Source organism: Staurois parvus, unplaced genomic scaffold, assembly GCF_062004578.1.
Source record: "Staurois parvus isolate SC_StPar_1 unplaced genomic scaffold, SC_StPar_1.0 ptg000195l, whole genome shotgun sequence".
NCBI lineage: Eukaryota > Metazoa > Chordata > Amphibia > Anura > Ranidae > Staurois > Staurois parvus.
This window is the reverse complement of record NW_028317991.1, coordinates 8,573,724-8,587,364: the sequence shown is the minus strand read 5'-3', so window position 1 is coordinate 8,587,364 and position 13,641 is coordinate 8,573,724. Positions and strand designations below refer to the sequence as shown.

Sequence of the window (13,641 nt, the reverse complement as noted above, 5' to 3'; positions counted from 1 at the left end):
TGAAAATATAAAAACAAAACGTTGGGCTGTCTGTAGGACCAGTTGGATATCAGCTCACATTTAATTATTAAAATGAACTTCTGCTCTTTTGTAAAAGTAAAATGCTCTACCAAGGAGCAGATACTGCAAAATGCCCGATATTACAAGCCAGAACAGCTTGTTTTGTGCCCTCCTCTGATTAAGTGTCACTTTGTTACTGGGGCCTGATTTCCCTAACTATGGCTACCATGGCTAAACCCTGACAGCTCAATAAACAAGATCCCTCGCGCTCACCAATATGTTAATACGAATAAAGCTGCAGCACACAAAGTCATTGAACCCTCGCAAAATACTACAGCTGAAGAACGACGCTAACAAATGCCAATTATGACTATGAAATCAATTAAATGTGAAATCTGAGAGTGAAACAAACTTAACCCATGGATATCAATAGGAACGGCAGATAGCAACATAAACACTAACCGTCCCTAGAAGGAAATGGCTGCCGGAGCTCCACGATGCTCCGACGGCGTGACGTCAACGGCACGAGCAGGGTCCTCCTTACGCGTTACGTGCCACGCACATCGTCAGAGGGTGAGCCGTTCAAGTTCAAAAATAAATAAATATGAGTATCCATCCATTCATCCATATGTCCGTGTTAGTCCATAAACCCTGACAACTACTATCCATTTCCAAATGAGGGCACCTAAGTGGACAGGAGGACAATTTCACTATACAGGTTTGCCAGGTCTTAAAGTGGGAATACACGATTAGAAAATCAACTGAAAATCAGGCGTTCGTTCGTTGGTCGAAATCGTGGCCCACATTAACCAATCTAAAAAAATCATCGTCGGGCAATACGTAGTGTTGATGTCTTCCGTACAAGTGGAAGTGATGCAGTGTGCATGTGACCTTGTAGCCACGCCCTTCCGGCCAGAACGAGCGATATACACAACAATTACCAGCAATGAGTATAATACAGTTTATTACATGACCTATATACATAAATAGTAATACATAAAATATAATCTGCAGGATTCTGGTTTCATTATCTCATTCGGCCAATCTACTCTTAACATTTGGATTTTTTGCTCGTGTTTATGAAGATTCCTTGGACATAAACATCCGGGTCATCTTCTGTTTCCACTCATGCGTGACAGCGCTTGATAGATTTTTCTCGTACGACCGTCATACCAACACATAGAAAATCGGTCGATCGTATGCAAAACGACAACATTTTTCACTGTTGTTCAACCGGATTTTTTCGTTCACAATATCGTTATCGGTTAAAACATCCGGCTTATCAACAAAGAGAAAATCATTCGATCAGTGGTTTTGGCGAACTTTTTCATACTATTTTCTTATCGTGTATACGGGGCATAAGTTAATAAGTAAGGAAAAGTCAGGACCCAGTAACAAACTGAAACTAGCACAGAGGTGACTTTTTTTTAACAAAGGTAATAGCAAGCATCTTGTATATTCTCACAAAGCTAAGGTTTCTTCCCTTCAGTCTTGCACAGTTGTGCAGGCTCTCCTCCTGCACTGAAATTGCTTATTCTAATTTGCCCAATCATCCTCCAACTGGCAGTCAGAAGTACTTCTCCTAGATCAGTGGTTCTCAACCTTTCTAATGCCGCGACCCCTTAATACAGTTCCTCATGTTGTGGTGACCCCCAACCATAAAATTATTTTCGTTGCTACTTCATAACTGTAATTTTGCAGTGGGAGGAGTAGTGCCACGTCATTGGTGTCAGTGGGAGGAATAGTGTCCCATCATTGGTGTCAGTGGGAGGAATAGTGCCCCATCATAGGTGTCAGTGGGAGGAATAGTGCCCCATCATTGGTGTCAGTGGTAGGAATAGTGCCCCATCATTGGTGTCAGTGGGAGGAATAGTGCCCCATCATAGGTGTCAGTGGGAGGAATAGTGCCCCATCATTGGTGTCAGTGGGGGGAGGAATAGTGCCCCATCATTGGTGTCAGTGGGGGGAGGAATAGTGCCCCATCATTGGTGTCAGTGGGGGGAGGAATAGTGCCCCATCATTGGTGTCAGTGGGAGGAATAGTGCCCCATCATTGGTGTCAGTGGGGGGAATAGTGCCCCATCACTGGTGTCAGTGGGGGGAATAGTGCCCCATCACTGGTGTCAGTGGGAGGAATAGTGCCCCAACACAGGTGTCAGTGGGAGGAATAGTGCCCCATCACAGGTGTCAGTGGGAGGAATAGTGCCCCATCACAGGTGTCAGTGGGAGGAATAGTGCCCCATCATTGGTGTCAGTGGGAGGAATAGTGCCCCATCACAGGTGTCAGTGGGAGGAATAGTGCCCCATCACAGGTGTCAGTGGGAGGAATAGTGCCCCATCACAGGTGTCAGTGGGAGGAATAGTGCCCCATCACAGGTGTCAGTGGGAGGAATAGTGCCCCATCACAGGTGTCAGTGGGAGGAATAGTGCCCCATCATTGGTGTCAGTGGGAGGAATAGTGCCCCATCATTGGTGTCAGTGGGAGGAATAGTGCCCCATCACAGGTGTCAGTGGGAGGAATAGTGCCCCATCACAGGTGTCAGTGGGAGGAATAGTGCCCCATCACAGGTGTCAGTGGGAGGAATAGTGCCCCATCATTGGTGTCAGTGGGAGGAATAGTGCCCCATCATTGGTGTCAGTGGGAGGAATAGTGCCCCATCATTGGTGTCAGTGGGAGGAATAGTGCCCCATCATTGGTGTCAGTGGGGGGAATAGTGCCCCATCATTGGTGTCAGTGGGGGGAATAGTGCCCCATCATAGGTGTCAGTGGGGGGAATAGTGCCCCATCATTGGTGTCAGTGGGGGGAATAGTGCCCCATCATTGGTGTCAGTGGGGGGAATAGTGCCCCATCACTGGTGTCAGTGGGAGGAATAGTGCCCCATCACTGGTGTCAGTGGGAGGAATAGTGTCCCATCACTGGTGTCAGTGGGAGGAATAGTGCCCCAACACTGGTGTCAGTGGGAGGAATAGTGCCCCTACACTGGTGTCAGTGGGAGGAATAGTGCCCCATCATTGGTGTCAGTGGGAGGAATAGTGCCCCATCATTGGTGTCAGTGGGGGGAATAGTGCCCCATCATTGGTGTCAGTGGGAGGAATAGTGCCCCATCATAGGTGTCAGTGGGGGGAATAGTGCCCCATCATAGGTGTCAGTGGGGGGAATAGTGCCCCATCATTGGTGTCAGTGGGGGGATTAGTGCCCCATCATTGGTGTCAGTGGGAGCAATAGTGCCCCATCATAGGTGTCAGTGGGAGCAATAGTGCCCCATCGTTGGTGTCAGTGGGGGGAGGAATAGTGCCCCATCGTTGGTGTCAGTGAGGGGAGGAATAGTGCCCCATCGTTGGTGTCAGTGGGGGGAGGAATAGTGCCCCATCATTGGTGTCAGTGGGGGGAATAGTGCCCCATCATTGGTGTCAGTGGGGGGAATAGTGCCCCATCATTGGTGTCAGTGGGGGGAATAGTGCCCCATCATTGGTGTCAGTGGGAGGAATAGTGCCCCATCATAGGTGTCAGTGGGGGGAATAGTGCCCCATCATAGGTGTCAGTGGGGGGAATAGTGCCCCATCATTGGTGTCAGTGGGGGGATTAGTGCCCCATCATTGGTGTCAGTGGGAGCAATAGTGCCCCATCATAGGTGTCAGTGGGAGCAATAGTGCCCCATCGTTGGTGTCAGTGGGGGGAGCAATAGTGCCCCATCGTTGGTGTCAGTGGGGGGAGGAATAGTGCCCCATCATTGGTGTCAGTGGGGGGAATAGTGCCCCATCATTGGTGTCAGTGGGGGGAATAGTGCCCCATCATTGGTGTCAGTGGGGGGAATAGTGCCCCATCATTGGTGTCAGTGGGAGGAATAGTGCCCCATCATAGGTGTCAGTGGGGGGAATAGTGCCCCATCATAGGTGTCAGTGGGGGGAATAGTGCCCCATCATTGGTGTCAGTGGGGGGATTAGTGCCCCATCATTGGTGTCAGTGGGAGCAATAGTGCCCCATCATAGGTGTCAGTGGGAGCAATAGTGCCCCATCGTTGGTGTCAGTGGGGGGAGGAATAGTGCCCCATCGTTGGTGTCAGTGGGGGGAGGAATAGTGCCCCATCATTGGTATTAGTGACACCAATGATGGGGCACTATTCCTCCCACTGACACCAATGATACTTACCTTGCTGACCCCTGCTCCAGCCTGGGCTCGCTCGCTCCCTCCCTCTCCCATGGTACAGACACTTACCGGTCAGATGTCTTCCTTCTCCGGCCGCTCTCCTCCTCTTCACTCGCTCGATCTTCGCGGTGCCGCTCGGCTCCTCCTCTCCAAGCTCCACCTCCTCGCCGGTGATTGGCCGCCCGTGTGCCTCTCCTGAGCTACAGTTCCGGCGGCCAATCACCGGCGAAGGATTGATCCCAGGGGTGTGCCCAGATGACAGGGACGGCATGTCATCCCGCCCACACCTGGAGACGGATAGAGCAGCGGTGTCTCGGTTCCTAAGGCCATCGGAAATATGTGTTTTCCGATGGTCTTAGGCGACCCCTGGGAAAGTGACGTTCGACCCCCAAAGGGGTCGCAACCCCCAGGTTGAGAACCGCTGTCCTAGATTGTAAGCTCCAAAGAGCAGGGCCCTCGAACCCCTCGTGTAGTGTATTGTTACTGTCTTGTCTCATGTTATGTCCCCCTTGCTACTGTACAGTGCTGAGCATATCCTTTGGCGCTATATAAATACTGTATAATAAGAATAATAGATTGTAAGCTCTAAGGAGCCGGGCCCTCTGTTTCCTCTTGTACTAAGTTGTATTGTAACTGCACAAACTGTGCGCTGCACAAACTGTTGGTGCCATATAAATCCTGTATTATAATAATAACACTTCAAGCTTTGCTGTTCCATTCACAAAACCAGCAAGGTGTGACATCTGTGCTTGGCTGGGTTGGATTTTTTCAGATTCTTGGAGCGTTGCATATTTACGTCAATGACAACTGATGATGAGCAGTCATTAAAGCTGAACTCCTGGGAAATTTTCAAACTACCCTTATAGTGGGGCTCTCCCACACTGGAACGGATAAATTGTTGTTTTTGTCTAGGGTACCAGTGACAAGCACTTTTACTTCTCACTTCCCTCCCCTGGCAGCCAGCTTCTCCTCTTTCCGAGGGCAGACCCTCGGCATCCTCACTTAGGCCTCATTCACATGGGCGGTGAGGCCCATACACCATAAAAGCCTCTTGGGGGATCCGGAAGGAATTTTTGCAGGAGCAAATTAGATCATGCTTTGCTGGGTTTTATTTGCCTCTTGATCAACTGTGGATATAGAATTAGAACTTTTTATTTTTTTTTTTTTATATTTTATGGTTGAACTGGATGGACTTTTGTCTTTTTTCAGCCAGACTATGTACAGGCCATTTGTTTATGCGACTTGAGCCACCAGGCGCTGCATGCAGGTAGCTCATGTAAGTGTATGGAGAAAGAGCAGATACACGGACACAGCTGCTTCTCCTAATTTGACAGGTGTGCAGGAGTAGGTGATCCCAAACCCAAAATGTGTGCGTCCTGGGCCACTCACCCACACACCTGTCATATTAGGATAATCAGATGTGTCCGTGCAGTCGCTGCATCCACATACACTTACATGGGCTGCCTTCTTGCAGCACCTGGCAGCTCAAGTCCCATAAACAAATGGCCAGCACCCTTCAGATTGAAGTCTTACAATGGTGTAATGCTGGTTTTCCATTGTATGTGATAATGTCAAAGTGCAACTGAAAGGAGCACCAAAGAGAAGAGTCTTTCAGGGACACGTCACGCAAAGAGGTGGAAGCCTGTGGGAGTGAGGGATTAGGTAAATAAAGTTTCTCTTGAATGATACCCTAGACCCTTGGTGCCCAATCTGAGACCCAAGGGCTGCATGAGGCCCTTGGATATATGATGTGCAGCCCTCAGACCTCAGCAGTCTGTAGTGGGAACATTGACTAGGATACCAGCATTGAACTCTACTAGCCTCATGACAAGTTCCCAATTTCATATTGTCTGCAATTTATCCCCAACCAAAAATGTATCATATCCACACTCTCTGACCCTCAGGACCTCTATAAGGTCTGCAGTTTCTCACGGTCCTCTTAGGCATTACATACCATATATTGAACTTTATGAGCAGCCCTTTGGTGAAGCCAAGGGCTGCATTTGTGGTCCCCTTTAGCAAATGAGTTGTCAACAACTGCCCTAAACAAAAATAAGCATTTAACCCTTGCAAGGAGGGGGAATCCCCACCACAAGGGTAGTTTTGATCTTTTCCCGGTACTCAGCATTAATGCCAAATGAGCATATGCAAACTTTTTTAGCCAAGAGATGATAAAAGCTGAACGTTAAATATCTGTGAGTGCCGTTCACATATATGTGGATTGGATGCGGTTAGAACCGCATCCAATCTGCATGACACGTGAAATAACATTGCTTCATATGGTGCCTGTTCACATATGTCTGGTGCATGGCCGGTGAAGATTCAGTGCAGTTTTAAAAAGAGTCCTGTTCGATGTCTGAGCAGTGCGGTCCAGTAAAGATGCGGATTACAGGCTATTGACTTATATGGGAACCATTCCTAAACCGCATATGTATGAACAAGATAAAAGCCTGAGCTAATCCTGTCCTGAACATGATGTAAACCTGATGTGAACCTGTGAACAGCTACTGTATCAATAAGCTGTGAAACCTGAGGTGCAATCCGCACCGCATATATGTGAATCAGCTCTATGGGTCATGCATCTGCAGAAAGGTAGGCCAATATAAATAGTAGGAATGGTCTGGCAAGCTTATGAAGGCATAAGCTGCCCAAACATAGCATGTTGGATGACATTCTGCTTAAAGCGGAGCTCCACCCAAAATGGAACGTTCCCATTAAAGATCGGCACCTTTGGGGGGCAGGGGAGTAGGTACCCGAATTTGACAGGTACCCTCTCTCACTTCCGCTCCAATCGCCTAGGCCAGGGATAGGCAACCTGCGGCTCTCCAGCTGTTGCAGGACTACAAGTTCCATCATGCCTCTGCAAGTCACAGCTGTAACTGTCAATTTTGCAATGTCTCATGGGAAATGTAGTTCCACAACAGCTAGAAAGCCGCAGGTTGCCTACCCCTGGCCTAGGCGATTGGAAGTGGAAGGTGTCCTCCCTCCCCGTAGTCTTTTGGGACACGCGAAGACTACAGGACCATTCAGGAAGCGCAGCGCTACTCGCACATGCACAGTGGGTACCCGGCTGTGAGGCTGCAAGCTGTCACAGCCGGGTGCAGGGGCGGACGGACCATTTGGAAACTCGGGCACTGCCCGAGGACCCGGGGTCAGTAGGGGGCCCCATGAGATGCCCCTGGTACCTTTTTCATAGGCTTTTTTGAGTTTGGGCAAGGACACAGCGACCCCATGACCCCTATTGCCCGGGGGCCCCATGATTTGTCAGTACGCCCCTGGCCGGGTGCCCACACTGAAGATGCGGGCGCACAGGGAGAGAAGACGGCCGGTAAAACGGGCTGCAGGGGACACACTGCGGGACCGAGGGACAGGTAAGTGGGTGTTTTTTTAAACGTCACCAGCTACAGTTTTTGTAGCTGCTGACTTTTATTTTTTGACAGCGTGAGTGGAACGCCACTTTAATTCTCCTCTTCCCACTATAGTATCTTTGGCTTGAATGACTCTATGGAACAAAACAGAGGCTGCTCTTCTACCTGCAGATACTTCCATGCGTTTCCGTGTCCTCCGTCGGCCTGTGCGCCCTTTTTTCTTCTTCATATCGACTCTACAGGGTAGATGTATAGACTTGACATAGAAGAACCACTGACCAGCCTGAAATGCAGAACATATTTTATTTACGTTTACAGTACAAGTTAAAGTGTAAATTTAAAGAAAAAAAAGAACAAATTGGCCAACAGGCAGGGTTTTTAATGCAGAGTCTGAAGACACTGGAGTTGCTTACCTGCTTGACCAACTCTAAACTGATAACCTGTAGGGGCTTTTAAATTGTTACCTATGGAAAATATAGGGTACTGAAGTTTGTTGCTGCTTCACGGAAGCACGCAATTTTAAGGCTGAAAGAGATATTAAACCAATCCCAAAAATCTATTATATTGCAGCTTATCAATCATTAGATGTGGTGGCTGCATCAGTTTTCTTTTCTTTGGCTTTTTCCCCTCTTTTCAGTTGGTGATCTGGCCATTAACACACGACCTGCATTAGTGACACACAACTCTGGAGGAATAAGCGCTGGAGGCACAGCAGACAGCAGCTTTGTCAGCCTGCGGGAGAGGAGTGTTAAATGTATTAACAGATTTAGCTACAATAAGAAATTGAAGCCAAACTGCAGATCACACTTTATAATAAGTTACAGCAAACAGTTTTTTTCCTTTTGGGATAAAGATTTTGCACGAATAAATAAAAGCTGATCATTGTACACACCCCTGCCAGCGTTAAGCGGTTTATCTCATCCTTGTAAACTGATATTCTATTGGAAAGCTTGAGCTTGTGAAAAACAACAGACTTGCTGTCTGGATCACCAAATGAAAATGGAAGAAAAAAAAACCTAAACAAATGAAACTAATGCAGCAATCACATCTAAGAATTGATAAGCTGAAATATAACAAATGTTTGCTTTTGGGTTTAACACTGCTTTAATATTGGGTATCTATTTACCCAGCGCAACCTCATCTTTTCTATTCTACCAAAAATAAGGTAATATATTGGGTTTATGTGCCCTAAAATTCAATGCATTTTTGAAATGTTAAGTTTCGTAAACTGATGCACTCTTATTGTGGGCCTTTTAAAATTGGAACGACCACTATTGTATTCTCTAGGGTGTCTGCTTTCAGTAAATATATGCTTTGAGGGTAGTACTTAAAGCGGAGTTCCACTCACCCTGTCAAAAAATAAAAGGCAGCAGCTACAAAAACTGTATCTGCTGACTTTTAAAAAAACACACACTTACCTGTCTCTCGGTCCCACTGTGTGTCCCCTGCAGCTCGTTTTACCAGCCGTCTTCTCTCCCTGGGCACAGGCATCTTCAGTGTGGGCACCCGGCTGTGACAGCTTGCGGCTTCACAGCTGGGTGCCCACTGTGCATGCGTGAGAAGCGCTGAGCTTCCTGAATGGTCCTGTAGTCTTCTGGGACCTGTCACGTGTCCCAGAACACTACGGGGAGGGACGGAGAGAGGACACCTTCTGCTTCCGATCGCCTAGGCGATCACAGTTTAAGTGGGAGCAGGTACCTGTCAAATTCGGGTACCCCCTTACCCCCACAGGTGCCAATCCTTAATGGGGAGTGGGGGACCAATCTGTAAAGCGGAACTTCCCCTTTTGGGTGGAACTCTGCTTTAATCTTCAGGCCTAGGATGTGTGCAAAAAAAAAGCAAAAAGAGAACTGGCAGCAAAAGGGTGACAACGTTTGTGGGAATTCTTTTTTTTTTTTCAGAGCCCCTATTGGGGGCCCTTGTTTGCATAGCCACTCTTATTCAAAACACTATTTTATTTTTCACGTAAAAGTATTTGATGTTTGTATATGGTAAGTGTAAGGTATGTTGTTTAACCCTTTCGCTGCCCGGTCTGTACAATGTACAGATCTGACAGCGGGGGGAGGGGTTCATACACAATCTGGTGGTTACAGCCATCAGGATTGTTTATAAAACTGACGGGCAGACTCCTGCATGTCGGATGGAAGCAGACATGCAGCTACGCTGCCGCCCAATCGCTTCCACAGCCCCCCGGTAACCAACCCTGGCGCGCATGCTTTCGCCATGTATCCGGGTCCCTCTTGCCCATTTGTGGGCCCGGGGAGCGCCATATTGGGTGACAGCGGATGAAGAGGAGAGTCTATTCTCCTCCCCTTTCTTTCTGAGACCTGGAAGGCGACGTGTGTGACGTCAATTCTGGGTCATCGCTGCCGCTTCCTCAGTTAGCACAGCCGGTCTGCATTGCAATACATTGAATGGAGCCTAGAGGAGACATTGGGAATCTTTTAGAGAACCTGTCACTTAAAAATCATCACGTAGGGGACTGTGTGATGAAAAAAAAAGTTAAGTAAATTTTTTCTATTGCAAAAGAATAAAGTTAGACCCAAGCACATAACAGCCCCCCCCCAAAAAAAATGTTTTTTGAGGCCCACCACATAAACGCACATAGGAACATAAACGCACACATCTGGATGCCTACACGTTAAAACATAATTTGCGATCCATGTTACATATCGCTGCATATGCCGGAGTGAGAGCATAATTTCTGGCACCAGACCTCCTCCGTAACACTAAACTGATGACCTATAGGGGGCTTTTGAAGCGCCCCCTGTAGTAAATATAGGGTACTGAAGGTTGTCACCATTTCATGGGCGCACACAAATCTAAGGTTTAGCATGTTGGGTATCTATTTACTCGGCACAACCTCGTCTTTTATATTTTACTAAAAATTTGCGAATTTTATTGCATTTGTTAACCCTAAAATTCACACGTGTTTTTACTGGAATTCTGCATCTTCTAGACTTTTAGCCCATGTGTGCAAGAAATGCAAAACTTGCTCTGGCAACGAAAGGGTTCATTGGTAATGCGCATGACAGCTGCTATTAACTTGGTTATCCGTTTAAAAAGCAAAACCCCCTCAAGCATGCATCGTGTACCTCTTAGACATGCTATGTCCCCTGTGATGGTGGGTGGAGAGGGCTCACGCCCGGCCACAGTACGGCGTCCTGCTGTAAATACATTCACTTCTCTGTATGCACAGGACAGAGTGAAGACCACACGTGGGAGACACACTTCCACTTCCGGTTTGCCGCTCTAAGCGCCGCTATCTATTGGTTGCTCAGTCATGACATCACTGACACTAGAAACAACGCCAAACTTCTGCTTCTACTCAGAGTGTCCTCAGTGAAGGAGGCGGCCATTTTCCCGGAGCTTTTCTCTCATTGACCTGCAATTGAAATAGAACAACAACAAATATAATACTGATACAAATGTGCAGCTTCGACTATTGTTATGTACAGTATTCTGCAATGCTTGCTACAGCATGCTATGAGTAAGGCTCTGGCTGAAATGCAATTCAATGGATGACACACTGAAACGCGTTGCGATAGATGACTCTGGGTCAGGGGCGGACTGACCATTTGGAAACTCGGGCACTGCCCGAGGGCCCGGGGTCAGTAGGGGACCCCATGAGATGCCCCTGGTACCTTTTTCATAGGCTTTTTTGAGTTTGGGCAAAGACACAGGGGCCCCATGATCCCCTATTGCCCGGGGGCCCCATGAGTTGTCAGTCCGCCCCTGCTCCGGGTAGCCAGCTTCATTGTATCCATAGATTATTGTTCTGGCCTAAAGGCATGCGGGCCAGAGCCCCAGTTTCCAGTCCCCCAAGTAATTAGCAGTAGAGCACATTTTTGTCTATCTGAATATTATGGGAGCATCTGAAAAATATGCATAACAGGTTTTTTTTATTTTTTTGCAAGCTGCCATTGAAGTCAAAGGGACAAAAATCTGCTTCAAAATTAACTCATGTACCTCATTTACACCAGAATAGACCTGTAAGATACAAAACGTGTGAATGGGGACTTAAAGTGGAGCTCCAACCCAAAGGGGAAGTTATGCTTTAAGGTCCCTGGCTCTTTCAATTGCGACCTGTGAAGAATTGGGGAGCGGGGGGGGGGTATCCCAAGGTACCAACCTCCTAGGTGATAGGAAGCGGAAGTTGTCTCCCCCCCACATTGGGCGCCCGGCTGTGAAGCTGGTGAAGCTGCAAACTGTCACACTTAAGATGTCGGTGGGAGGGAGAGGGGAAGCCGGTGAACCTGGCTGCTGTAAACACACTGCTGGTTGGTGGGACAGGTGAGTGGCTGTTTTTTTAAAAGTCAGCAGCTACAGTTTTTGTCTGTTTTTTGCAGATTATTATTATTATTATTATACAGGATTTATACAGCACCAACAGTTTGCTCAGCGCTTTACAATATAAAGAGAGACAATACAGCAACAATACAGTTCAATACAAGAGGGTTAGGAGGGCCTGATCCTGGGAGCTTACAATCTAAGAGGGAGGGGTTGGTGGTATAAAAGGTAATAACTGTGGGGGATGGACTGGTAGAAGGAATAGAAGATTCCATTATTAGCTGAAGGTGGGATAGGCTTCCCTGAAGAGATATGTTTTCAGAGATTGCCTAAAAGTGGGCAGAGTAGGCGATAGTCGGATAGATTGTGGTAGAGAGTTCCAGAGGATGGGGAAGGCTCTGGAGAAGTCCTGGAGACAAGCATGGGAGGAGGAGACAAGGGAGCTAGAGAGCAGGAGGTTGTGGAAGGAGCAGAGAGGATGGTTTGGGTGATATTTGGAGACAAGATTGGTGATGTAATTTGGGGCAGAGTTATAAATGGTTTTATATCTTATTGTTAATGTTTTGAATTTTATTCGTTGGGCAATGGGAAGCCAGTGGAGGGATTGGCAGAGAGGGAAGGCAGATGGAACTAGAGCTCGGCTTTAATTTGCAAGGTTCGCTTATTTAGTTTCTATATCTATTTTAAAGTACAACTAATGGCAAAACTTTATTTTTTATTTTGGATAGGGAGGGTCATAACCCCTGTCAATTTCTTTTTTTTTTTTGCCATCTCTGTCCCACTGATGACAATTCCCTTCACTTCCTGTCCCATGACCACAACAGGAAGTGAGAGAAAATCCGTAAAAGTAAGGGAATTCCTAGTTTTCACTGGAACTAGTGTCCCCATTGAATGATAGTCCCATTGTCTTCTCAGAGCGGAGAGGAGAACTCAAGGATTAGGGGTCATGTGATCCTTAGAGCTGCCGGGGGGACAGATGAAGCACTGGACTGATGCTTCATCCACCTACGTAAGTATAATGGGGGGGGGATACTTCTCTTTTAAAAACTGGGATAAGTGTATAACTGTAGAAGGGGAGTATGTTGAAAAATAAATGCAGTTTACACTCCTTGCAATTTGTTATTTTAATTATATAAACTCAAAAGTCCTGGTATGACTTGAAGACCCCTCATATATAGATCAGACCAAATGAGGAGGAAGGCAGAATTTTGTTCCAAATGAGGGACATTCCCTTGAAATCTGGGACAGTTAGGAGCTATGTAAAAATGCATGCTTTAATTGTAGGTGTGCTGCGGTGACATTCATTTCTAATGGCACCCCACTGCACCTTGCGTTTCAGCACCCCAAAATGTATTCCATGCATTGTGGTGTGCTCATTTTTTAAGTACATGAACTTCTTTGGTGATATTTCTCTGCGTTGGGCAGCCCATTCAAATATATGGGTTGCCTTAATGCAACACACAGTCATGCATGTAAAGTGCACATCAGTGCGTCTTGATTGTCACATTGCAGAGATGTGAAACTAGTCTAGGGCCCCTTTCACGCGGGCGTTCCGTATGTCCATTTTTCATCTGTCCGTTTATGGATGAAATATGGACACCCTTGTATTTCTATGGACTAGCGGATGTAAACGGATGACTATCTGTTTACATCCATTAATGTCCGTATCCATTAACATCCGTTTTTTTGAATGGAAGAAAACCCTATTGTTCTTCCATGAAAAAAAAAGAAGAAAAGAATGGCCGAAAAACGGATGCAAGTGAATGTACGAAAAATGGATGTAAACGGACATGCGGTTCGTTTTTGCATTACTAGAAGTCATGGCAAGGACTGGTT

At 47.0% G+C, this 13,641-nt stretch overlaps 1 protein-coding gene across 1 annotated transcript in view; it reads right to left on the bottom strand.

The window, feature by feature from the left end:
• The window catches only part of SETD4 (SET domain containing 4), a 51,495-nt gene extending 40,730 nt beyond the window's left edge, over positions 1-10,765 (bottom strand). The window contains exons 1-2 of the mRNA XM_089677933.1: positions 10,611-10,765; positions 7,681-7,798 (exon numbers count right to left, since the gene is read on the bottom strand). Of these exons, the coding sequence (XP_089534059.1) occupies positions 7,681-7,744 (64 nt within the window). The 5' untranslated portion in view covers positions 7,745-7,798; positions 10,611-10,765. The remainder of the gene's footprint in view (positions 1-7,680; positions 7,799-10,610) is intronic.
• Positions 10,766-13,641: the final 2,876 nt, after the last annotated feature.